At 43.0% G+C, this 25,682-nt stretch overlaps 1 protein-coding gene across 2 annotated transcripts in view; it reads left to right on the top strand.

Moving 5' to 3' along the window:
* sdccag8 (SHH signaling and ciliogenesis regulator sdccag8) overlaps positions 1-25,682 on the top strand; it is a 43,843-nt gene that overhangs the window by 1,498 nt on the left and 16,663 nt on the right. For both annotated transcript variants that reach the window (XR_003694778.1, XM_028604218.1), the window contains exons 4-15: positions 88-201; positions 304-429; positions 805-879; positions 1,352-1,416; positions 1,561-1,761; positions 2,079-2,217; positions 2,376-2,528; positions 2,640-2,774; positions 3,675-3,791; positions 4,335-4,477; positions 20,750-20,877; positions 24,999-25,107. Coding sequence is in view for 1 of the 2 variants with exons in the window: in XM_028604218.1 (XP_028460019.1) it covers positions 88-201; positions 304-429; positions 805-879; positions 1,352-1,416; positions 1,561-1,761; positions 2,079-2,217; positions 2,376-2,528; positions 2,640-2,774; positions 3,675-3,791; positions 4,335-4,477; positions 20,750-20,877; positions 24,999-25,107 (1,505 nt within the window). In the remaining variant the exon portion in view is untranslated. The remainder of the gene's footprint in view (positions 1-87; positions 202-303; positions 430-804; positions 880-1,351; positions 1,417-1,560; positions 1,762-2,078; positions 2,218-2,375; positions 2,529-2,639; positions 2,775-3,674; positions 3,792-4,334; positions 4,478-20,749; positions 20,878-24,998; positions 25,108-25,682) is intronic.

Here is a 25,682-nt window from a genome sequence, read left to right as displayed (position 1 = left end):
CATCGTTAAATGTTTTCCCATCATATTAGGCATCATATGCCTGGTATTCTGCTGTGTTTTGCCTAATTATTTTCTTTCCTCTGTTAGAGAGTACAGCAGGAGGAAAGGTCCAACTTGCCTACCTATCAAGATTTGGTCCCGATGATTCACAACCAGTCAGAGTACATTCAACACCTGGAAGCTGAGGTCAAATTGTGCAAGGTATGTGCACAAATTTGTGTGTGTGTTTATATTTGCAGTCCTTTTTACTGTTGTGCTGATTTGGATATGTTTCGATTCATTTCTCTGGATGCGTGACTTCAGGAGGAGCTGCAGGGGATGAAACAACGGATCAGAGTGGTGGTGGTGGAGAATGAGAAGCTGCATTCAGACCTCAAATCCAAAGCTGTAGATGAATCTCTGAAAGACTATACGTTTCGAAACTCCACGGTACTGTATGTGTGCGCGTGTGAAAATCATGTGATTTTTGTGTTTGTGTTATTATGTGAAATGTATTTACATTCTTAGCATATTTACAAGGGCATATACATCATCATAGGTCAAATAAAGGATGAGATTGTTGTTTAAGTTACATACACTAGGATTGCCTCTGTCCTTTACATTACCCTGCAGAAATTCAGTATTGTTGTAGATATTAGAGCTATCTTCAGGAAAAGTGTTAAATTACATCATGCGTTGCCAAAACGATTAGAGGACATTTGAACTACGCTATACAGACTTAAGCTCAGGATGACACTGACATTTTTCAAATTAATGATCACCTTGGGAAGAGTGGCTCATCATCTGTCCTGATGTGTTCTTCAGGTGAATGAGAGTATGGCAGCCAGCAGCCACAGCATGCTGCAGAGAGCAGAACACACCACATGGAAAAATGAGCTGGTAGGGATGATGGATCTGCTTTCTACTCTCTTCCAGTTACTGTTTAGTTCTTATTCTCCATCTCCAACCTACGTGGTCCTCAGCATGCAACTTTGAGTTCGTGAAAAGCGTTATATAAATTCAATTTATTATTATTATTATTATTATTATTATTATTATTATTATTATGTCATGACATTTCTGCAGTATCACAGTAGTTTGTGTAGAAAAGAAATGTTGGGCTAATTTCTCTGGGGATGTGAAAATATCCAATAAACTTACAATTGTGTTATTTGTTTAAAGAATATATATGGTTCCAAATTGTATTTCTAACTTGTTTTGTGCATTCATTTGTAATTGGCCCCCACTGCAAAATGTGGCAAAATCATAATCCCATCCCATCCCATCCCATGTTTAATTGCATCCATTGATTCAGTGAATGGAATTATCCAAGGTACAGTAGTCAGTTCTGAGAAGTGTTGTCTTTCTTTAGGAACAATTGAAAGTGATCTACCGGGCCCAGATTCAAAGCTTGGAGGCTCAGGTCATTTCCCTCAGGTCAGTATACTCTGTGAAGCCAGTCTAGCCAGTAAATATGACTTTTTCTTGTCTTTTTTATTGTTTAAGAGCAATACTGATCTCCTATCCTGCCCCTTTTCTCACTCTGCGTGTCCATATCTCATCTTTTGCTTTCATCTTCAGGAAAGATCTGTCGGTCAGTCAGAAGGAGTGTGAGGAGGTGAAGGTGCGTCTGAGACACCGGGAGAAACAGGCTGCAGATGCACTGAGGGCTGATGGAGCTCCCCGTGTGGCAGGATTGTGTCTGAAATGTGCACAGCACGAGGCTGTGTTGGCGGGGACTCACACAAATCTTCATGTCCAGGCTATTGACAGGCTCACAAAGTCAGTGTACAATACATTCTGCTACTGTAATCAGTCACAAGTTAGCCACCAGTTTATCAGCTGTTCATACTGACATAGTTTAAGTATATGATTAATTCACCTTATTGTACCTGGTAGAGTTTTTGTTGATATGTCTTAATTATGTGTCTGTAAGAGATTTTCTGATTGCTCATGTTTTTATGATGAACTGTTTTTGTTAGTAGTGGCAAAAAAGGAAACAACATATTCAAAGAGAAAAACATATAAATATATATCCCCTATGTGTTTGATTTACGCTGGCTGTGTATTTTCTTGTCTATTGTTTTTTTTTTTTTTAGGGAGCGTGATGAGTTACTAGTGGCTCTGCGCGCTGTGCGGGCTAGTCAGCAGGAGGCACAACAGAGGGAGTGGTCATCTTGTCTCCAAGTCAAACAGGCTGTGGAGATGGTGGAAGATGCAAATCTGGACAAAGCTAGGGTCAGAGAAACATATGCACTCACCTTTACAACTGTTAGTTAAAACTGTATTTTTGATTGGTAAAGCTCTTTCACTTAGCCAAAAGATTCCTCCTAAGTTTGTCCTCTAAAATTGTGTTTCCTCTTCTTACTGTGGCAAACCTGTTTGTATGCATGCAGATGGAGGTGCAGTGTGAGCAGCTGTCCAGGGAGCTGGCTCGACAGAGGGAACAACTAGAACGAGAAGCACAGGGCTTGCAGGAGAGACTGTCTGAGGCCAGAGAGGAGGGCCGGGCTGAGGCCCGCAAACAGAGAGAGGAGCTCACACATACAGTAAATCATACTTTTTCACTTTCACTCTTATTTAAGATGTTAAAGTTGCTGTAAAGACATTTGTATTGTTCACTAGAAAATCCCAATGGAAAATGTGTGTGTTTGTTTCAGGTGTCCAGCCTCTCCCAACATGTTGCTGAGTTGGAAGGACAGCTAGACAGAACTCACAGAGACAAGAGCTCACTGACCAATCAGCTGGAAGATGCTCTTCGCAAACTTGCCAGTCAGGAACAAGACAATACCAAGGTACAGTATGAATGCAACATACTGTATATGTATTGTTACTTATTATTGCACTTTTGCTGCTGGACCAGCACTTAAAAAAGATGTCTCTAGCTTTGAAGGAACAGAGGTAAAGAACACTCCTGATACTCAGATGCAGTCTGTACTGTCTAATTGTAATGCTTTTGTAAATCCACTGGGTGGCAGTAAAGGTTTATTAATTTCAGTATTTAGTTTCGGTTTCTGGAAAGGTAAATTTAACACAAGTGCATAAATAAATAAGTTTAAGGTAAATAACGGAGCTATATTTGAAGATGCTTAGTTTATGTTTTTTTTATCATGATATATTGCAAAAATACTGGGTATATATGCATGCAAATGCCTAGTGGGCTGCAACGTGAAACTGGAAGACTTGGGTTCAAGCGTTGCCAGCATATTTGTCAGCAAATATTCACCCTGCTGAAGTGTCTTGAAGACACCGAATCCATACCAATACTAGCTTCTGTTGTATAGATGACTCTGAGCCCTGGCTGTACTGGGTTAGGGCAAATGAGAAATCAAATTTTCAGTGTCACATTTTTATCATAAGTGTTTTTGATCGCTAATGTTGTATCATTAGTAATAAATGATTATGATATTATGATGGGATTGTAAGTAAAACTCATAGCCAACAGAATAGTAATTATAATATACTATAATAGCTGTGTATATGTTTAGATCAGTGAGCTTTAGCCTGGAAAAAAAGACTTCTTGCAAGACAGGGTTATGATTTATATGAAGGACCTAGATTCCTAGATAAGGATAGGGTAAGATGATAAAATAAAAACACTGGCCAAAAAATTGGCAAATGATGAACTAACAGACAGGAAGTCATATTGTTAATCAAAGGACTAGCTGTATTTAATCAGTACGTGTCCTCTCTAGGTGGGTTTGGATCTGCGATATCAGCTCAGTCAGGCCCAACTGAAGAAAGAGGAGGCAGAGAGAGCGCTCCGAGAGCTCAACACCAAGACCAGCAGACAGATGGAAAAGGCTGCACAGGTCTGTCTCAACCCATTGAATAGTTCAGATTCATTATTTATTAAATCAATTAAATTACTTCAGTAGTTTTTAAGTCGGCCAATGACCACTTAGTTTAGTCGATAATTTAGTAAGCTGTCACCATTTTTTGAGGAAGGTGTACTGAGGTGTAAGAAGGAAAATCAAGAACCACTTAAATATTTATTTCCATACTTCCAAATGTATTACTTATCATTTGTACAAGCAGCAGTCATCCAAACTGTCTACTGGAAATAAATGTATGCAGTGCAAGAGAAGTCCTGGTTACACTTAATTACACAGAGCTTGTTAAATAGAATGCCTCATAGAAAATATGAATTGACCTGATATTTCAAAATACAATTTTACTGTTTCGAATCAAACTATTTTCAGTATTAAATGATCTAATCATTTCCTTCCACTCAACCGTTAGGTTGAGGTTGTAATCAGCCTTATATATTTTGTTTGTCTGAGGACATAAGGTGGGTTGTTGTGAAAGATTTCCTCACCTCCTCTTCCCTCTCTCCTTCCATCTCTGCGGGACAGGAAGTGGAAAGGCTGAACTCAGAGCTGGTTGGCTGTCGGCAGCATCTGGAGGCGGTCCAAAAGGACGGGAGCCAATGGCAGGCCGAAGCCCTGAGCCTAGCAGAACAGCTGGCAAATGCCCAGCGCCAACTGCACCTCACCAGGTAGTACCTAATCCTATTATACATGCCACACACACACACACACACACACACACACACACACACACACACACACACACACACACACACACACACACACACACAGCACTCCCCTCTGCCCAGCTCAGCCCAGTCCAGTTCAGACCAGCACACCAACTGTACCGCACCGGGTAACAGCTAATCCTATTATACAAACCACACACACATAAACACACATGCATGCCACTGTGCCATGGTCCCGGTACCAACTGGACCTCACCAGGTCACCTTTAATCCTGTTAAGCATGCCACAACATAATGCAACACACACACACACACACACACACACACACTGCCCACTCTGTGCCACCAGACCAGTGCCTAACCCAGCAACAGCTCCAGCAGAGCCAAAATGGCACCTGAGCTTTACTTCTGTCCCTGGCACACACACACAGGCACACACACACAGGCACACACACACACACACACACACACACACACACACACACACACACACACACACACACACACAGAAAAGTGCGGCTGATGGTCACTGGACAGCCTGGCCTCAGTGCCACCTGCCAGTGCCCTGCACCCGTTCTCACAACGGGCGCTACCGGCTCCCCTCCCTCTTACCTCCATCTTCTCTCTTTCCATCTATTTCTGCATCTTTTTATCCCATTTTTTCCCCTGGTGCCCTATAATGCTTCCTCTGTTATTCTTTTATTCATTCATCCCACCCATCTATACAGTCATCAATACTTCTTTTCTACCTGCAGCTTTTTTGTCTGCACGTCCTAAGCTGTCATTCCTTACTATCCTTTTTATACTTTAAATAATTTGTTTTGTTTTTTACTCTCTCATCTTCTCTTCTTTTCCCATTATTCTTTCATCCTCTACTGTCTTCCTGCATTCCTCCCTTCTCCTTTCCTTTCCTTTCTCCCTACTGTCGGCTGCTGGCTGCTGTTCCCTTCCACACCATCCACAGACACGGCCATGCCAGCCCATGCCAGTCGCCCAGGGCACTCTTTCACCCCTGCTGCCTACAGCCGAGGTGTCTGAGATGGGCACAGATGTGGTGATGGTGCCCTGTGGTGCTGGAGGCTGCGGGATATAAGATTGTGTAATCTATAAGTGTGTGTGCGTGTGCATGTGCATGTGCATGTGCGCGCATGTACACGTGCGCGCGCGCGCGTGTGTGTCCACTGCAGCTCCCGGCTTGATCTGTGTTTAAGTGTGTTTGTCTGTCAGCTGGCCAGCGCTGACACACTGGCCGCATGGGGGGGCAGTCGTGTGTTTAAGGGATGAGGTAAGAAGCGTGTGTCTGTGTGTATTTTGCAGCCAGCTGTGGAGAATGACATGCATATTGATGTGGCAACAAGATAACTTTGACCTGTACTAGAGTAGCCACTGGACTAAACCATTTTACTGCCATGTGTGCGGGTGTTTGTGCATGAGAGAGTTTATAGTTTTATCTATCCGCAGATGCATACTAGAGGTTTGACAGCTGTTGACTTGGCTGAGCATGTAGCCATTCAAATTCAATTTGGGTCATTAGCAGTAAAAGCCACTTCTGATACTGATTTAATATGGATATTTCTTTTCTTCCAGTAGTGCATGAGAAGCATGTCCACGTTCAGTATCACACAGTTACATTTAAAGTCATGTTTAGAGCAAAGCTTTTAAAAAGCGGTGTTGGATCACAGTCATTAAAACTATAAATCCCCACAGTAATAAAAAAAGAAATGTGCTGATAAAATAGAATGTTAAATAACATGTACTGTACAGGAACAGCTTATAAAGACCTGCATGTCTGTGTGAGAGACAAAAATATTGTCACATGATTGAAGATCACACAAATCTGCAGGTCTACCTTTTAAAGGAGCTTATTCTGCCTATGCTTCAAGCTGAATTAGCTCCTTAAAGGTCCAGTGTGTTTAGTTAAAATCTGTGTTGCCCGTTCACAAACTTGTCCTTTTTCATGAATATTTACCACCACCATCAATTCCAAGTATTCCTATTGGCTTGAAATTTTACATTTGCATTGGCATGAACTGGGGTAGACGCTCCATATTCATGCGCCATCTTGAAATACGTTAGCCGGTAAGGGACATACAGGACATACTGCTCCATCTTTCGCGTTTTCGCTGTCACATGATAAACTCACAGGTGCTGCTAATGCTGCTAATGGGTATCGTTGCTTCCCGGCCCCGGCAAGTTTGAAGAAGGAAACATGGAGGACCACATGTATTCAAAATCCAAATTTCAGGAACAGGAGTCTTCTTCTTCGCCCAGAAAAAGAAAAAGGATATTGAAAAGAGCAAGAGACCGGCTTTTTGAAGCGTGAAGGCTACCGTAGCTGTAATACGTACTTTGAACTGTGTGGTGCGAGAGAGTTGCATGGTGCAATATATAATCTCAACACTAGATGGGAGAAATTCCTACACATTGGACCTTTTAAGAAAGATGGGTTTTGTATTACTAAATAAAAGTTGTATTTAGTAACACAAACTCTTCATACCAATTTTTAATGCACTGCCCAAGTGTCTAAACTGTTCTTTAAATGTTGTGAACAAGAATGTCAGTGCTGATTGACCAAAATGGTGTGGTCTCATACTCTGTTATGACTTGAACTACAAACATAAATTAAATCCACACCTAGAGCACCAGCTAGACATATGCTGCAATACACAAATTACACTATTGGGCCAACATCATCATTATCATATTTGACAAACTGGCACATCATAAATGTTACTTCTATGCTCTATTGTAGTATTTTTGTAATCCTGAACATTCACACGTGCTGTTGTAGAGAGGGGTGAGATATGATAATAATTTAAATAAGGGGATAACTGCGTACACTTTATTCTAAGGCATTCATAAATGTGTGAGCAATTAGAGAAGTTCCAGCTTACCGTCTCAGCTCCACACACCTGGCCAAGCCATGCGTGAAGTAGGCTTGGTGTAGGGCAGCCAGTGGTGGTTTCACAAAGTTACAGAAATTCTCAATTCAGCTTTCCAATTCGACGAAAGTTGTGGGCAGAGGGGAATTTAGATGATGTTAGACCATCTGACAAGCACCTTGGTTGAAGCATACTGATGCCTTCAGATACATAAAATGCATACAAATGACTATTTTTAGCCTTAGAGTTGCTACAGGTCATGACTATCACTTTTGATGTTATGCTCATCATTTCGCTTGGCATTGTGAATACGGAGATAGGAACTGTGGAGCAAAAAGTCTACTGAGGACACATTGAGGATTTTAGTTTCTATTCTCATCACTCACAGTTAAGCTGTTCAGCAGGCTTGTTTTCCCAAACTTTGTGTTTTCTTAGCAGCTCATAAAGTCTTTCCATCCATCCAATGATCCATCCATGTGTGTGGATATAACATCTGAGTTTTTAAAGATGGTGTTGTAAAGTATCGTTGAGATACGTGGAGATGAAGGACGGCATCTAACAAAACAGGAAAACTGCAAGCATTAAACACTGATCCGCACACATCCACATGTCCCGTACACACCTCCTGAGATTTGGTCAAAGCCTTTGTCCGTCCTCAGGAAGTGTTTTTACTTTTTTTTTTTTTTTTTTTTTTTTTTTTTTAGTGTTTTTTTTTTTTTTTTTTTTTTCCTTCACTTGTCATGTGCTCTATTGCTTTTTTCTCCTGCTGTTCCACACTAAACAAATAAACCTCAAGCGGTTGTCTCCATCCCCTCCCTCTACCTCTGTCTCTCTCATTTTGTCTGTGGGCCTTCTGGGGTTATGCAGAACTACATGAAGTTCATTCATAGTCATGCCTCTCTTTTTGCTCTCTCTTGTTGTTCACGGCAGAGCCATGCACAAGTCTTTGTAGCTGTAGTGGGCTGATTTGTGTGAGAGTAAGTGTGTGAGATTCACAGTAGCGTGGCTGGAAGGCATTTGTATGACCAGCCTTGGAAGGCAGCTCTTTGATTCGGTCCCTGCAACTTGCACGTTCTGCTCTTTCATTCTGTCCTCGTCTTGTGGCCCAAATGATCACAGCCTGTCTTCAAACAGGGGACATGAAGCACAGACAGCCTCTGTTTGATTTCTGATAGCCCTACCTTCCTTTGTGATAAACACACACACACGCACACTGTGCAAATGTGCACACTGATACGCACATCAGTCGAAACCACATGCCTGTACACACAGACTCTCATACACACAGATGCGTGCACGCATCCGGGGGTCCCATGGCGGCTGGTGCGGTGCACTGCGCTCCAGGATTGGATCATCAGCCAGCTGTGAGTTGGACAGCCCAGGATCTGTCCTAATCCCCGCCACTCTGTTCACATCGCCACACACACACACACACACACACACACACACACACACACACACACACCAGTCCTAGCCCCAGCCCAGCAGAGGGCTTTACTAAGTTTGTTTTGTTTGTTTGCTCCTGTCTTTCTTCACTTTCTTTCTTTTCTTCTTTCCTTGTCTCTATCTGGCCTTATCTCTCCCTGTGTTGTGATCACAGATCCCAAAGGCCACAGTGAAAACTGCCCAGCATAACTTCTGTTTCAACACATGCCAGATAGACATGAATGAATTGAAGTGTGTGTTTGCATGCATTAGTGTATCCATGGTTAGTTGAGACCTGTGTGCCTGCTTTGTGGTTTAGACGAGTCGAATGTCTGCGAGTCCCCAAATCTCCCCCAGTTTTGTTATCCCCATGAAATCAAGCATCCATGTTCATGAGGGTGCTTGCTTAGAGCTGTTGATGGACGTGGAGCTGAAATTACTTCAGTGAATAAGTTTACTTGCTGTTACTTTTCCTAGAACTTGTGACTATGGATTCCTGGGCCAGGAAATGTTTAAACATGACTGTTCATATAATTTCATCTGCGGCTGTATGTAATGAACACTTAGTTGAAGAAAGGAGCAGAGTTTTCAGCTAAAAATCTCCTGGTAGGGATTTGGATAAGGAGGCCGGGAGGCTGCTGGACAGACCCGCTATGACGAAACTTGCAGTGATGGTCAACTGTGAATGTTTGGCTCAGGATCCTGTCAGAAAAGTCTTCAACTTCCACATCTGGTAAACATATCCTGCATCTTGACAGAAGGTCATGTGTGGCTGCAGTGGAAGAACACTTTGAGGAACCTACATAGGATGGAGTCGTCCGAAGACTCAGGGACAACTTTGCCCATCTCTCTGGCGGAGGTCACTGAGGTAGTCTTAAAGCCCGGGGGAGCTTATGTTGGAAAGGAAAAATGAGGAGCTGGGACACCTTTACTCCTTCGAAATGAAAGAAGCCAGTTGAAGCAGTAGAGGTATGTGATCAAGTAGTCTCCCTGTGCAAAATGGCAAATCTACAACATGTTTGAGGGATTATATGTCCCACCTGCCCTGGGACCATGCCCACACTGTATTGTCATATGTAGTCTTAAACACTATTTCACCCAGATAAGAGAGAAGGGTTGAGGTGTTAGAGGTGTCACAATACAGAGCAAGATATTAGGGAAAATGTATAAAAAGACAGGTAAGCAGGTAGACGGAGCTAGACGGAAAGCCACATAACTCCTTTCTGTGACCCTGAAATCAGAAGATGGATGCTGAGAGTCAGAGAGATAAAAAGCTCCAGACCCACCGCTGTGACTCTTATACACAAAGTTCCCCACACTCTATTAAACATGTCACGCTGCTGCTTTCTCTCTCTCTACCTAAACCTAGTTTTGTCTCCCCCCCCTCCCTTCCCTCAGTTGTAGATCGTGATAGCAAGGTCTAGAAAGGCGGTGAACAGAACTGTGTGTGTGTTTGTGTGTGAGGGCGGAGAAGTGTAAATGAGGAAGGTGAGGCAGCAGATGCCGCGTCCCGCCAGAGGCTCGCTTTGAGCAGCGAGTGAAATCTGGGCGCGACAAAACTGCTGCAAACCAACTCGGCGGGAGGCCCTTGTCCAATCACGGCCCGGAATAAAAGGGCCGGGGCGCCACACGGGCTGCAGTCGCTCAGGAGAGGTGGGGGCCGTAATGAACCTTCAATCGCTGCCAGCGAGCACACACACTTGAGCACAGCATCTTTCTTTCTACCTGGCATTAACAGTGCCTAACCACTGTCACCACACACACACATGCACATACACAACCTCTACAGCAACTGTGTGTGTGACTTTTTGTGAGTGCGTGAACACACGCATGAAGTATCCTTGTTTTGTGTGTGTCTTGACTCGTTTGTGAGCGTGCGATTAGATGAGTCTGCGTGCGCGCCTTTGTGCGAATGTTAAGTGTTGATACCTTTGGGCTACACCTGTGTCATTGAAGTTTGATGTGCGTCTCTGTGTGACAGCAGAGGGGCAGTGCCAGGTATAAGGCTTGTTGTGTGTATTTGCGTGTGTGTGTTTGTGCATGTGTGTGCTTGTCTGGTCGGCAGCCATGTTGTTGGGTAGCAGATGGCACCATGGTTGGCAGGGGAGGGGCTGCTTAGCACAACTAATCAGACAGTTACGGATAGGGCAGCTGGGAGGGCCCGTTGGCCAGCCGTGTGTGTGTGTGTGTGTGTGTGTGTGTGTGTGTGTGTGTGTGTGTGTGTGTGTGTGTGTGTGTGTGTGTGTGTGTGTGTGTGTGTGTGTGTGTGTGTGTGTGTGTGTGTGTGTGTGTGTGTGTGTGTGTGTGTGTGTGTGTGTGTGTACCACAGAGTGCCATGATGTTGACAGTGGTGGGCCCGTTGGCCCGGTGACGAGACCTTGCCGCGTTCTTCTCTCCTCGCTGTCGGAGTGCCCTCTCTGCCATCCTGCCTTCTCACCTCTCTCTTGCACTCTCCCTGTCTCTCTCGCTCAATCTGTTGAGACCTACTTAGTCTTTTATCTTTCTTTCAGTTTCTTTGATTCTCCATCTCTTTTTGTCTTTCTGTCATGCTGTCTTACTCTGCTACATCTTTATTTCTCTGCTCTTTAATTGTAAATTAATCTGTGTTAATGGACAGTGTTTTAAACAGAATGTGTATTTTTGTCAAACCAGGTACTAACAAATGGAAATGGAAAGCATTTTAATACCGTTTAGTGAAATCAGCACTATACCTTTTTTTAAAAAAAAAAAAAGAAAAAAAAAGTGGCCTCTTGAGCAAGAACATTTTTTCAATCTCATCAATGTTGCACACATGTTGACATTGATAACGTAGGTCTGTTGTGTGTTAACATGGCCACAGACTTATAGTACTCCGATGTTGTGTGTCTTGGATTCTGCCCCCTTTCTCTTTACTATTACTATTCCCTTTACTATTCCCTCAGGCAGGCCAGGTAGTAAAAGTAAAAAGCCGCTAAGAGACAAGTTTTCTTTATCTCTACACCGTTCATTCCATCCATCATCCTTCTGTTTCTTGCAGAATATAAATGATACCATGAGCCCCTGTAATCATGCCTTGCTAACTCTAACTTTGGAATGGCTTGCACTTATTTGCACTAGAAATATCATACAGGATAAAATGTAGATGCTATAAATTCAGCAGTGGAAAATCACACCCGATAAGTACCAGAATTCTTAAGCAGAGCTGTAATCTGTCCATCCTGCAGGGCAGGGAATGGATAAAATAGACAGATCGCTGACTGGGAGACCTCAGGCAAGATGGAGGCAAATCTGTCAGCTACAACTGTTGTCACCCCAGCCAAGTGAGCCCTGGGACACCGGCCTACATACAGACGCTACTGCTGGAGGACAGAAAACGAAAGAGAGAGCACCAGCACTCCGCCATACCATCCACCATCCACTCTTCACCTCACTTATGCTCATCTTTTCTAGCCTCTCATGGAGTAAATGTGTAAAGCCACCACTTTAAACTATGTATATATCTGATGGTTTTTGGAATATCTTGAAACACACTGGAAAGTGTTTATGGATACGTGTGTTTGTTAAAAGTTTAGTTTAGCAGTTTTGCGCGCGTGTGTGTGTGTGTGTGTGTGTGTGTGTGTGTGTGTGTGTGTGTGTGTGTGTGTGTGTGTGTGTGTGTGTGTGTGTGTGTGTGTGTGTGTGTGTGTGTGTGTGTGTGTGTGTGTGTGTGTGTGTGTGTGTGTGTGTGTGACCCCTGCTGTGAGGGTGGCACCATCAGTGACTCTACACTTGCCCACAGCCCAGTAGGCACAGCTTTCATCCAACATGACAGAACCTCTCTCTGCTCTTTCTTTCCCCTCATTTCTCTCTTTTTACCTCTGTTGCTTTTACCTGATTGATCTATTGCTTTTATCTTTTCATCCTCTTCATTTTTATCCTTCATATAGCTGTTCTTTGTTCTCTTTTTTTCCCCCCCATCCCTTTCTTTCTGTCACCCTTTGTGACCACAGCAGTGCCTCATAGGTAGTAGGGCAGTGCCCCCAATCAGCAGATTGTATCGCGAAATGATCACAAAGACAGGAGCAAGATATAGGAGGGAGGAGGATAAGATAGGTTCAACGTAGCAGCTGAGTAGAGATATTCTAGGAGATACGAAAGCAGGAATACTGGAAGAGAAGAGTGGCGATGAGTTAAGAAGGGCATTGTATAATGGGAGAAGACAGCAGGATGCTCCCTCAAACTCCTCCACTGGCATATACATACACACACACACATATATATATACTTATATATACAGCTTTTGTTTTTATTCATGCACATGGTAAAAAAAAAAGCAAACGCCAAAGCTATATTTATGCATGTTGATGTGCTCCTTGTAAACAAGCTCATGCAACATGGCATCATGACTTTGCGTAAACATACACGCCACTTTCCTAAAGCCAAATGGCGTGTTATCTGTACGCTTTTTCAGCTATCCATGTGTATGTCTACGCTGTATACAGCAGATGTAAACATACCCACCACGTGGCGCCGGCACGCCGCATGCTATCGTGAGAACGTCACATGCGTGTAAAAAGAAAAAAAAAAAGGTTGGGTTTAGGAAAAGAACACAGGGAAAGGCTTAAGTAACACAAAAAAGCGACAAAAACATACTTAGGAAAACAAACGGTTGGGTTTAGGAAAGAAACATTGGGGAAGGCTTAAAAAAATTACAAAAAACAGCTGAAAATCGCCACATGAAGGACGCGATCCCAGCTCTCCTGGGTGAAAGTCCTGTGTTTTACCCATCCTCCACCCCAACCAATCTCCCTCCCTCCTTATGTGGACCTACGTCCCTTCATACTACTCGCTAGGGCGAAAATTCACTCGTAATGTAGGTCAATGGCGGGCGAATAGCGTTGATAAACACGCTAAAAAGCGATTATGCGTCTTGATAACGCACGAAAATGGCATACAAATTGGCGTGTCATACATACGCCACTTCATGAGATCAGTCTATCTTTTTTCCAAATAAAGTGTGTGTACCAGGTTGAAAGACACATTGACCTGACCCTGACAGTAACGCTGTGTTTAGTGCAGTCTTTTAGTAAGGAGAGATGAGCAAAGACAAGCGATTAAGAATTGAGAAGATGACCTAGAGGCTGGAAATTGAAAGAAGGGCAAATAGATAAAGATAGATGAGAATGAAAGAGAGGAGGACATATGGAAGTTGCAGGGAGAAGAGGGTTTAGGAGAATGCAGATGGAGATTTGAATGTAGAGTGGGTGAATGGCATAGAGGGGAAAGAGGCAAAAAAGGAGCAGAGGAGAAAAGCATGAGGCTGGCGATGGTGTGTATATGATGGCAGGCACTGGATGGGCTCAAGCCCCCCCTAGGGTTCCATCTACAGCCCTAGTCTACCCCCCCCCACTGAGTCTAAAAAAACCTCTCTTTGTTTTCCACCTCAATGGCCGCCTCTACCTCACTAGGCATCTGATCTAATGGCCCAGGAGTGAGGAGAGGAGAGGGGTTTGTGGAGGGTGTAGGAGAAGAAAACCGGTTAGGAAGTAAAAAATAGAGGAGTTCACTGAAGATTACCTGGGTGGGTAATGAGAGAGAGATGGCACATGTTACTTCCTGCCAGTTACCCCAAACCTTCTAACCGGGTGGGAGGGGTGAGGGGCGTTTGAACGACATCAGGTATGCCTCAGGAGTGAAGTGAATTCCAACACAGGTGGATTGAGCTCACAAGAGAACACTCCATGTGGCACAAGCTTTTAATATGCACACTTTTCTCTCTAACTTTTCAACAAATGGTGTCTCCAAATACAATACACATTTTCTATGGGCAAAAATGTGGATAGTCATCATGGAAACATTAATAGGTCATGTGACAAGGGCTGGGAAGATTTTTATTTTTTTTTTCAGAGAACCGTGTGCAATACACTTACAATAAACTTGCCTCAAACTTCAACAAAGAAAACCTTGCTGTACCCAGTTTTCAGATAACAGGAAACAGAACAGAAATAAAGTGCAATACACAATTTATTTCTTACAGCTCAGTGCTCTACAGTGAGTTCAATATGTTTCTACTTCTAAACTGGCCTCAAAATTTCAACAGAGTACCCAGTTGCCATACAATGTATGTTTTAAAGTATATATTAACCAAATGGAAAGGCAGCGATTGGCAGAACAGGCAGCAAAGTGACAGTACTCTGATCCAAATCAAATTTGTCAGATTGACAGCACTCTAGCCTAATGGATTTGGGGGGGGGGATCATATTTCAGGGAGGCCCTCTAGACCCACCCCTGATCTCTCAATTCTTTGTTATTTAAATTGAATGAGGTTCAATATTTAACATCAATTATAAATGCACACTTGTAAACATGACAACCTTTTTTGGGGTTATTTTTTTCCTACATTTATGTTAATTTATTTGACATTCAATCATCCATATAACATGTATTATTCACTTCATCAAATGTCTAATGAGAAGTAACTTGAAGCTGGTATCCTGATTGAAATAATTAATTCTAGCCAATCATTTACCTTCTCAACTGAAATTGATTTGACCCTCAGCCCTGCCACATATGCTACCCACAACTATTTCTGTAGGGCACAGATTTGACACTCACGTAGAGTACTGGGTTTCTGGAATAGGTCAGTATGGGAGCATATTGTACGTATGGTGTGTGTTTATTTTTAAAAATCACAGATGCCTGCGCTGCCAGTACTCACTTCCTGTGTTAAGACCATCAGTCAACTGTGCCAATTAAGACTTTTAAACTTCTCTCACTCTGTTTTGTGGGAATTTGTGCTGTAACAGCAAAGGTTTGTTTCTGTGAGGGTCGTGCATTTGTAGCTGTTTGTACATGAATGTCTTTATTCATAGGCATGAGAGATTGAGATAATTAAGATGTGCATATTTCAAGAGCGTTATTGTCCATGTGTGTCGTAAGGGTAGGGCAAATTAAATTTTTTTGTGCTTATTTGCAGTTTTATGTTTTTTGGGCACGATTGGCTCGCCACTGACCTTGGTGGCAGTGGGGGGGCTTTAGCGCTCCTTGAAGAAGAAAAGAGGCCTGGGCCGCCCGCTGTAAACAAAGTTGACTTGCCGACAGATGGATTGAATGACAGAGAGGCTAACTGAGCCAGAAACGGGCCTGGCAGCATTGCACTAGAGAGAGAGAGAGAGAGAGAGAGAGAGAGAGAGAGAGAGAGAGAGAGAGAGAGAGAGAGAGAGAGAGAGAGAGAGAGAGAGAGAGAGAGAGAGAGAGAGAGAGAGAGAGAGAGAGAGAGAGAGAGAGAGAGAGAAGAGTGGCCAACAGGAGAGGAGGTGTGAACAGGTGCAGGGCCGCTGAAGGAAGAATCAGCAGATGGAGAGAGACACAGCCAGTTTAGTTACAGGAAAAAAAGGGTGGGAGGGAATAGAGGAGGGAGAAATGGATACAGCAGAAAAAAGGATCGGAGCAGAGATGAGAACGCTGTGGACAGATAGATGGACAGATAGATGGAAGATGGGCTGGGCACGGAGTAAAGGAGCGGTGAGGCTACATCAGGCTGCCTCCGTTTGATGTGTTTGTTTCATAAAGTAGAGCAGCAGCAGAGATAAGGGAGGGGTGTCGGAAGAAAAATGTGGGAGCAGAGTGATTGACTTACATCACCCCGAGGTTTAATAAAAATGTGCTAAAACACATTTAGGTGCGTGTGAGAGAAAATTGTGTGACACTGTCTGCTACACAAAACAATTCAGATGTTTATTGTACGCAGCATCAATGACAGCGCAGCAAATGTTCAATATGTCACTTTATTGTCTCTGTGGTGCTCTCATCCTTTGTTGGCAGTATCGTTTTAGATAGGCCTACACGAGGCCTCTGTCTCACCGTCTCACAGTCACACACATAAACAAGCCCACTCACACAGCAGCAGTAATCATCTTTGTAGTTTTGCGTATCAAACTGTTGAATATTAATGCAGTCTGATTAATGCAGTCTATCATGAATAGCTGTGGATCCACTGGAATTTCTCCACAAAAAATAATCATCACGAGTGCCACCATGTTGAGCAGTTGAGCAAATAGTTAAGTTTTATTTTTATAGTATAGCATTAGTGCCTTTCAGTAAATCAATATTGTCTTACAAGATAATTGTCATCAGTTTGAATAATGAATTTGAATGGAAATGTAATTGATTTTCTAAAATCCAGTTATATAGTTAAGTGTATCAGTTTAATTTCAAAGGTATCTTAGAAATACAATTCTGAGATCCTTCATTTTGTATTTTTGTTGATATGGTTAAATAGATCTTAGTTACAAGCAGTCAAGAAATGACATTGTCTGATTATAAAAGTTACATTTAAAACACTCATTTAGAAATTTTGATATTATTTCATAGTTATGTAAAATTGCCATGAGTATACTGTAGTGATTAGCACAGTCCTCTGTGACAGAAATAGTAGTATTCTATCTAGTTTTCCTCTTGATCCTCCATCTCCTCCTGAACAAATCTTTGTTGCGAACAACACGTGTGTGCTTACATGTTTGTGCTATAGGCTGGGTTTACAATCTGTTCACCTGTATGTAAATTTCACAGCTGTTATTTTTGCAACACAGGAATGTATCTGTGCATGCATATGACTGTGTATTGATTTAAGGGATTGTTCTCTTGAGTTTTCCATTAGTTTTTATCTTTTTTATTTATCTTTTTCATACAATATTTGTCTTTACCTTGCTTTTGGTAACAGAATGCTTGGAAGTAACTCAAGTTTCATAAGCTTCATCAATCATGTTGATAGTTATTTGAAATTACAACAAGATATAGTCATATATTTTGTGTAATTTACATTTACACAAAGATTTTCCCTTTTGTGTGTGTGTGTGTGTGTGTGTGTGTGTGGGGGTGTGTGTGTGTGTGTTCACTGGGTGACCTCACTTTGTGTGTATGTGTATCTGGGTGATATTGTGTTTATTGGGGGACAGTATTGTCTCTTTTACTTCAGCCCAAACAGCGGTCAGTGGTGTCTGGCATTGGTGACAATTCCTCCAAGTCCACCGTCTGACTCCAATTTGTGCTCGTTCTCTGATAAACCACAGCATTTGGTGGTTCTGGCGTGGGATGCCGGCTGCACCATGGGGTGCTGCAAACTCCGTGCTTGGTCAGGCCCTGGCACCCCACATCTAATGGGCAACAGCTTGAATAGTGCCCACTTAGGCAGGCAGTGCAGACTGGGCCTCCTCTTCTTCCTCTCTGCTCCAGCCAGCAAGCCAGCCAGCCATCGCCTCTGCCACCTCCCACTTACCCAGCAGCCACTGTACCTGGCCACAACCCCAGAGCTATTCCAGCCTACCTTAGGCCCCTGGCCCATGCAGCTCTCGCCATACTTATCAAGCTGTCCTACAGTGCATCAGGCCAGCCATATACAAACAGGCCCAGCTATCCACTAACTGAACATCCAGTCTATTGCCTCCTAGGCCCAAACGAGAGTTCCTGCCACAGGCAGCAACCCAGAGCCCATTCACCAATTAGCTGGAAGGCAGATTATTGTCCAGGGAGAATTATCCAGCTCCAGCCCCACATATTCAGCCTCTGCTCTACCCGTCACCCTTAATTCTTGCTCCAGGGCTTGGCTCTCCACTGACATCTCTTCTATGCTTTCTCTTTTTTATGCTTTCATTTGACAGTGCTCACCAGCAGCCATTTTGTTCGTTTTGGAAGTAAACGCGTTGCATTAGATTGGGGATACAAAATGGCGCAGGGGAAAGAACCTCATAACTCCGCGCTTAAATGTAATTCTCGATGAGGCTTTTAGGCCCTTGTCACGGGGATTTGAACCCTCTGACCTTACTTATTGAACCAAAACTTAGAATCAGCAGCTCTCCTCAAGGTTGTTTCCAGAAATGAAGGCCCTGAGTCTGCTTTGCTCTGCTCTGCACAACTTTATTTGGCTGTACTTGTAAAATGTTGGTTCAGTAGATCAGCAAAACCAAACAGATGCCAAATATGTGATAGCTCTCTGTGTTTTTGCTTTTCTATCTTCTCCTGTTTTCCTGTTTTTCATCACCTCCTTGTCCTCACCAACACCACTCTATTGCTGACTGCTGGAACTTTCTGGCGGTCTGTCTGATGCTAATTGGTGGGTAAACAGGTCTGGTGTGAGTCGCCCCCCCCGCACACACAAACACACACACATACGCAAATACACACGGCCCCCTGGAACCTCTTACAGGACCAAATGGCTGGCAACGCCTGCCCGCCATCTCCCGCTGAGCCCTGGTGTGCGCTTTGGTGGCTCAGGCTGCTGTTCAAGCCCAGCGGGGGTTCATTCACTCTCTCTCTCACACACACACACACACACGCACACACTCATACGAGTACAGACACACACAGTCTCCTTGTGTCCCCTGTACACCCGCCACCCGCTTTCACACCCCAGACAGCAGGACAGCAGGAGAACACACACACACACACACACAGAAGGAACAGACAGACGCGGTCACTTTAGAGATGCAGGCCAAGCGCTGTAGGGGAGAAAAGTTTTCACTTAAACTGGAGAATTCTCTCTTCATTAGCGCCTTTGGACTTCAGGAAGAGTTCTGTTTATTTGTTCATTCGTTTTTTCCTCTCTTTGTAGTTTTTCTTTTCTTTCCTTCTTTGTCTGTTCCTCTGTTGTTTGGGTACATTCAGCTAAGTTAGAAAGTTGGTTCAAACAGGAGTAAAATGCAGTTTTGTTCAATGCTAGTTATTTGTTATTGAGACGAACAAAGGGAGTGGAGATTAAAACTATTTGATTGCTACAAAATGTGTCATGCTAGTTGGCTTTCTACGAAGTCATGGAGTTATTTATATGTAGACCTCATATAACTAAAAGAAAGATACGATTAATAAACTGATGTTGTCACTGTGGTGTTGTACGTGTTTTCGGCATTAATGTGGCTGGAAACTGAATCATATTGATACAAATTGTACAGGAAATGCACAGAATGACAAGCACCTTGAGCAAAGTAATATCACAGAGCAGCCAATCTTTTCTATTTACACTCCTGCAAGTGTGTGTGCGTGTGCGTGTGCGTGTGCGTGTGTTGTAGACAGCTGCAGTATCACTCAGGGGTCTTCAAGCCGACAGTGGCCTGACGCTTTTACCCTTCTACCCCCTGAGTCTTTTCTGTCATTCTCCTTTCTGTCTTTTCTTTCATCTTGTTTGTACAGTGTGTGCTCTCCTCCTTCTTTCTCTCTCACCTCCCTGTTAATCTGTCAGCCTTTTTTCCACATTATAGATCTTCACACACAAAAGTATGGTGGAATTTATTAAGAATGCACCAATCAAACGAATTGAAGGCCTACTTTTTTTTTTTATACTCACTGAGTATGATGTGGGGCATTTCACACTCATTCGTCACTCTCATTTTTAGGGTGGGGCATCGTTTTGATTTTAACAATTCTGATTCCAATTGTGATTCTTCCTTTCAATTCCGGTTCTTATCGATTCTCGATTCTGATCTCTTTTTTAATGTACTAGCCACTTAAAGGCCCAATCTGTCCAAAAGTAAACTAAGAGCAGAGCAGCCCTACCACCAAAACACAACTGCTGTGTGTGCTGTCATGCTAAACTTGATTGAAATGTAATCAACATAGAGTAAAACAAGCCTATATTTTAGTCATTGTCAGTTGAAAAACTCTAAACGTTCAATGAACTTCATATTTACTTTGTAAAAGAAATGATATGTTTAAGACAGAAGGTGAAGCCTACAGTATTTTCATGCTCTGCCACAGCAGAAGATGAGTAATCAATCATCTTAGGCACAGACTAACATTTGGCTTCTCTGTTTGGATGAACACTGGTTTTACACACACTGTAGTAAGCCAAGTTATGTGATGAAATTGTGCATCCAATGAACACCATGCTATTTTGAAATGTCATAGTTGGAGAGAGACACAGCCAGTTAATATTGGAAAATGTGGATACATTATTGGGATTGTAAAAAGGATTGTGGTTTAAATGTTCCTTTAACACCCCGGTCCTTTTCCCCAGACAGGACCGAGAGAGTTTGGAACGGGCTCATGAGAAGGAAATGGCGTCTGTGACCCTTTCAGCGCGGGAAAGAGAGAGAGAGCTGGCTGTGCTGCTGGAGCAAACAGAGGCTCAACACCAGCAGAGAGGTCAGTGCTTCCACCGACAGCAGTGGCACCTAGCAGTGGTCCAGGCCAAACATACCGTCCACTTGTCTCATAGCTCACTATTTCCATCTCACCTCTCTGACTTAATTAAACATATCTGACCTTTTTCAAAGATAATTAAGTATCCGATTACTCAAGAATATCAGCTTGTCAAAAACCCATCTTTCCTTTCCCCTCCATGTTTTTCTTATCAATGTAATTTAAAGTATTGTGTAGTGGAACCTCATCCTGTTTGTCCGCTGGATGCTGCTGCATCGAGTTTTGGTTGAGCCACAGCTCCGTCGCATCTCCGTCCCAGTTCAAATGTTGACTGGAGGAGTTTCAGAGGCGTATCGTCTTCATGCGGTCTGTCCGTCGGCAGCTACATTTGGTTAGCCAGTTGTTTTGCCAAAAGTTTTTGTTTTGCAAGCATATTGTATACACATTTCAGCTCATTCTGTGATAACATAAACTCTGTACTTGTACTTAACTTATTTTAATAACTGTAAGCAGCACACCATCTTCTCTTATTCTTAAATAGTGTGTATTGTGGTATTCATTCTCCTGCTATACTTATTCTAGACTTTAGAGAAGAAGAGACACAAACAAACAAGTAAAAGTAGTTCTACTGACAACCAATAACTAATGAAATGCATCATTAAATATTAAATGAATGTCACACGACAATAGATATCATTCTATGCATTTCAGTTCTATACATTCATAAGTGAATTTTACTCTTCAGAGATGCTCCAGTCCTGCGTCTGGTGGCCATTGGCCCGCCAGCTAGAATGGCAGCTGATTGTGTCTGGCAGCAGCAATTCAGCCAAATCAGTTGGACATAGGGGGTCAGACTCCCCAAAAGGCTGCTTTAAAGTGTTTCAGTAGAGATCTGCACACACTTGAGAACATCTCTACACGGCCACACAGCAGCAAGTCCTCAAATTTGCTATTTCAGTAGGTTTACTGTAGGTCATTATGGCACACAAGCATATTAGTTGTCTAACACAGAGGGGAGGGTGATGTGGGGGTGCCGAACAAAGCAAAACTAAATAAGATGGAGCACACTGAGTCAGAATATTCCGAACTGCAAGGAGCCAAACAGCAGAGTTAATCAGGGTCAACTACAGAATCGCAGCCCTCTTCCTCAAGGACACTTCAGCAGGGTGGATCTTTCCTGGAACAGGGTCTTGAACCTGCAACTTCTATTTAAAGGATGGTTTTCCTTCTTACTGTGCCACCTTGCTCCGCACCAACACAACATGGCCAGAGTGGGAGGGGACGGACAGGAACACAAATCATTTGAGCTGAAGTGACCTCAAAAGAGCAGAACAGAAGCCCTGAGAGGAGACGAGAGAATAGCAGAGCAGAGGGAAGGTGATGGGAGCAGCGCAGAGAGACCCAGCTCAGAGCTCGCTGTCTGTCTGCACAGCAGAGCTGCTGCTGCTGCTAGCACATCTGTTGCACCATCTGGATCCCCCCCCCCCACACACACACACACCCACCACCCACCATCAACCGCTCTCCCTCCCTCCCTTCTCCTATCTTTTTATTTACCTGTGGTTCCCTTCAACAACCAGGGAGCCTGCTGGTACGCAGAACAAAGATGGAGGGTACAGAGGGAGGAATGGATGGAAGGAGGGGAGGTGTGTGTGTGTGGGGGGTAAACAAAGGGTTTGTTTCTGGCGCATGTCGGCAGCACACATGTTGTCTAAAGAGAGCTGACATCAGAGCACAGCAGGAAACTGTGGATGGGGAGGGGATGGAGGGGTGGACGTCCTTTAGTAGCTCGCATCACTTCCTCTCCCCGTGCAACCCAACAGACGAGCTGGATAATTAGCTTTCTTGCTCTCCAAATCCCGCCTCTCTGTCCATCCGTTTGTCCTTCCATCCATCCGTCCCCCCTCTCCCTTCTTCTCTGCTCCTTCCCACCTTAGATTTATTTTTTTCATGTTTCTTTTTTGAGTAAATGCGTACAGAGCAGCCTCTAGATGATATCAGATATTTGTTTCTCTCCATCCCTCCCTCCTTGCCACGCTTCTTCTCTCCATTCCTCCCTCCCTCATTTTTCTCTGTTTGTTTCCAGTGCCAGTTCTGCTGTGTTTCTGTGTCCCAGGGTTCTTTTTGGCCTACGCACGGCCAGACGCATTCAAAGCCTGTTCAGCTAATTAGCATTCTTCATGCAACTTTTCCAGCACTGACCAAACTTTGTTTAGTGTACGTGTGTGTGCACGTCCGTGAGTTTGTGTAGTTTAGTTTCATGATCTGTAGCATCCAATTTCTGCCCTCCATGCAGTGATCTGGGGACAGAGGCTGTATAGAGTGGAATGAAAGGTTATTGGTAACTCATAGTGGACACACATGTGCAGCCAGTGAATAATATTACATGAAACATCACTGGGCATTGGCCTTGACACCTCTCCCAGTCCTCCTTTTATATTTTAAAAGTATTTATGTAGTACATAGAGAAAGAAGAAGAGAGAAATTACAAAAAGTGTAGAGTCAAATTTCTGCCTGCGGGTAAATGGTATAATAGCATAGGCATCTACCACCATGGCTCTTCCTCTACCGTACTTAGTTTCTCTATCTCTTTCTTTCCCTCCCAAAATCTACTATATGTAAAAAAAATAACTTTACAAGTGTGTGCTACTTTTCAAAGACTGCGAGTCCTTGGTGTTTTTGGTTTCGGTTGACTGTAACAGAATGCCGGAGCAGGTGGATCATTCCCTCAATCCAAGCAACAGCCATTGTTATTTTGAAAGAGCAGACATATGTTGGATCATTTCAAAGGAATGATGAAAGCCCAGTGTTGGATTGTTCAGAAAGAGGCCCCCATGAGCGGATGAGGATGTGGCAGGAAGGGTGGAAAGGAGAAAGTGCTTTCAAACAACAATCCCCCTCTCTTTTTCCATCTCGTTTTACCATTTACCACACTTTATTTTTCCATCCTCTATTCTCTGTACTTGTGTTTTTGCTCTCCACATCTCCGCCTGTTGTTTGAACAATTTGAATGTGAATGTTGACCAAAAGCATTTTTGGGAATACAAAGAACCATATGTATCTATAACCTTATGCACTTTTGCTGCAGTATTAGTTACAATCGATGTAATTGTTCAGCTCTGTCCGTAATATACTGTAGATGTTTTTCTCACATATTTAAGGCTGTTTGGATGGCCTGCTCTTGGTAATGTATTGTATGTGTTAATAGAAGTAGCCATGAAGCTTTTTAAGTCGAATAATGTCTTTTTAAACTTTTTTTTTTTTTCCTAAGAATTTATTTTACAGTATATTAGATAGCACAGTAGCATGAAACTTACATTACAATGTCTTTTTGTCTCCAAAATTGAAACTTTAATTTAAATGAAAGCATGACCAAAATGAAATCCTGGGTCAATGAGGTAACCACATTTTTTTTAATTTTTTTTATTTAGACACATATTCTTTATGCTACAATGAAATAAATGAAAAGATGAAGATTTTCCGCATGAAAAAATGAAAAAAGTCAACCCTTTTTTTCTCTATGAAAAGCATTAAAATTGTGTCAAAGAAACACTTTGCTTATATCTTTTTTTGACATTTAATATTTCACATTATTCTTGGAGGTGACAGTCGGAGACCATGCTAACCATAATTTTTTTGTCAATTTTTCTATTATTTGATTAAAAGCAGAGTGAGCCTATTTAAATTGTCATAAATTACACAGCTCACTGTCAGTGTCTTACAAATGTAATTGTCATTTCTTTCTTTCTTTCTTACTTGGAGCAGCAGTTAAGGATGTGTCCTGTAGTAGTAGAAGAGAGATAGATACTGAATACATGGTATGTAAACAGTATATATACTGTATATATACAGTACATGTCTCTATTATTAGAGAGAAGGGGAGGTGGGAGATGGTGGCGTCCAGTGACAACAGATCCTCTAGGGAGGCTTTCGAGTTTGACGACATCTGAACTTCAGTGTAGGCGTGTGGGCTGAAAAGTGTCTTAACAGAAGTGATACGTTGCGTAAACCTCCATCAGTGTCCATGCTGCCAGCATTTCTGACTGCTACTCAAAGTGCACACAAAATCACCCACGGTGGTTAACCTCACAGTAACCAACAACTTTCCAACGATCGATTTGCAGTTGGAGAGTTGGATGGTCTGCTGAGTTCCCAGAATTCCCTGATCAGGAAGCTCAAGGAGGAGTGCTGCACGCTGGGAGTCAAACTAGAGGAGCTGACAGAAAACAGCAGGTCAGTATTTTCTCTTTCGTCATATTTCCTCTTTGTTTGAACATGTATTCGCTCTATTGTATTGTGAGTTCAAATCTACTTGTGTAGGCACACAAAGCCTCTCTTTTCCAGTTATTTTCCTTGCTCCATTGTTTATTCCCTCTGTCGGTTGGACATCCATGTCATTAGTTCATGAAGCATCATCTATCCAGGCTGTTTGGACAGAGTATGTCAACATACTACATACTGCTTTCCAGTCTGACCTGTTTTCTTGTTAACCTGATGCTACAGTAGTCACAGCAGGCCTACACAGCTCTCCATCTGGGCTGTCTGTGTGTGTGTGTGTGTACTTGAGTGTGTGTGTAAGTGTGTGTGTGTGAGTGACCCTGGGCCCAGTGTCCTGTCAGCTGTTGGAGCTGTGCTGCACATTAGTCACATGACAGCCCCCAATCTGGCCCTGCCAGACCGCACTGGCCTCACCAGCCACAGGACACGTGCACACAATACACACACCAAAGTACCCCTGTGTGTTTTCTTATGGGTGGACATCAATACTAAATACAAATATATGTACACAGTAATAACTGCCACCTTGA

This window comes from Perca flavescens, chromosome 17 (genome assembly GCF_004354835.1).
Source record: "Perca flavescens isolate YP-PL-M2 chromosome 17, PFLA_1.0, whole genome shotgun sequence".
Taxonomy (NCBI): domain Eukaryota; kingdom Metazoa; phylum Chordata; class Actinopteri; order Perciformes; family Percidae; genus Perca; species Perca flavescens.
This window is presented reverse-complemented; position numbering and strand designations above follow the sequence as displayed.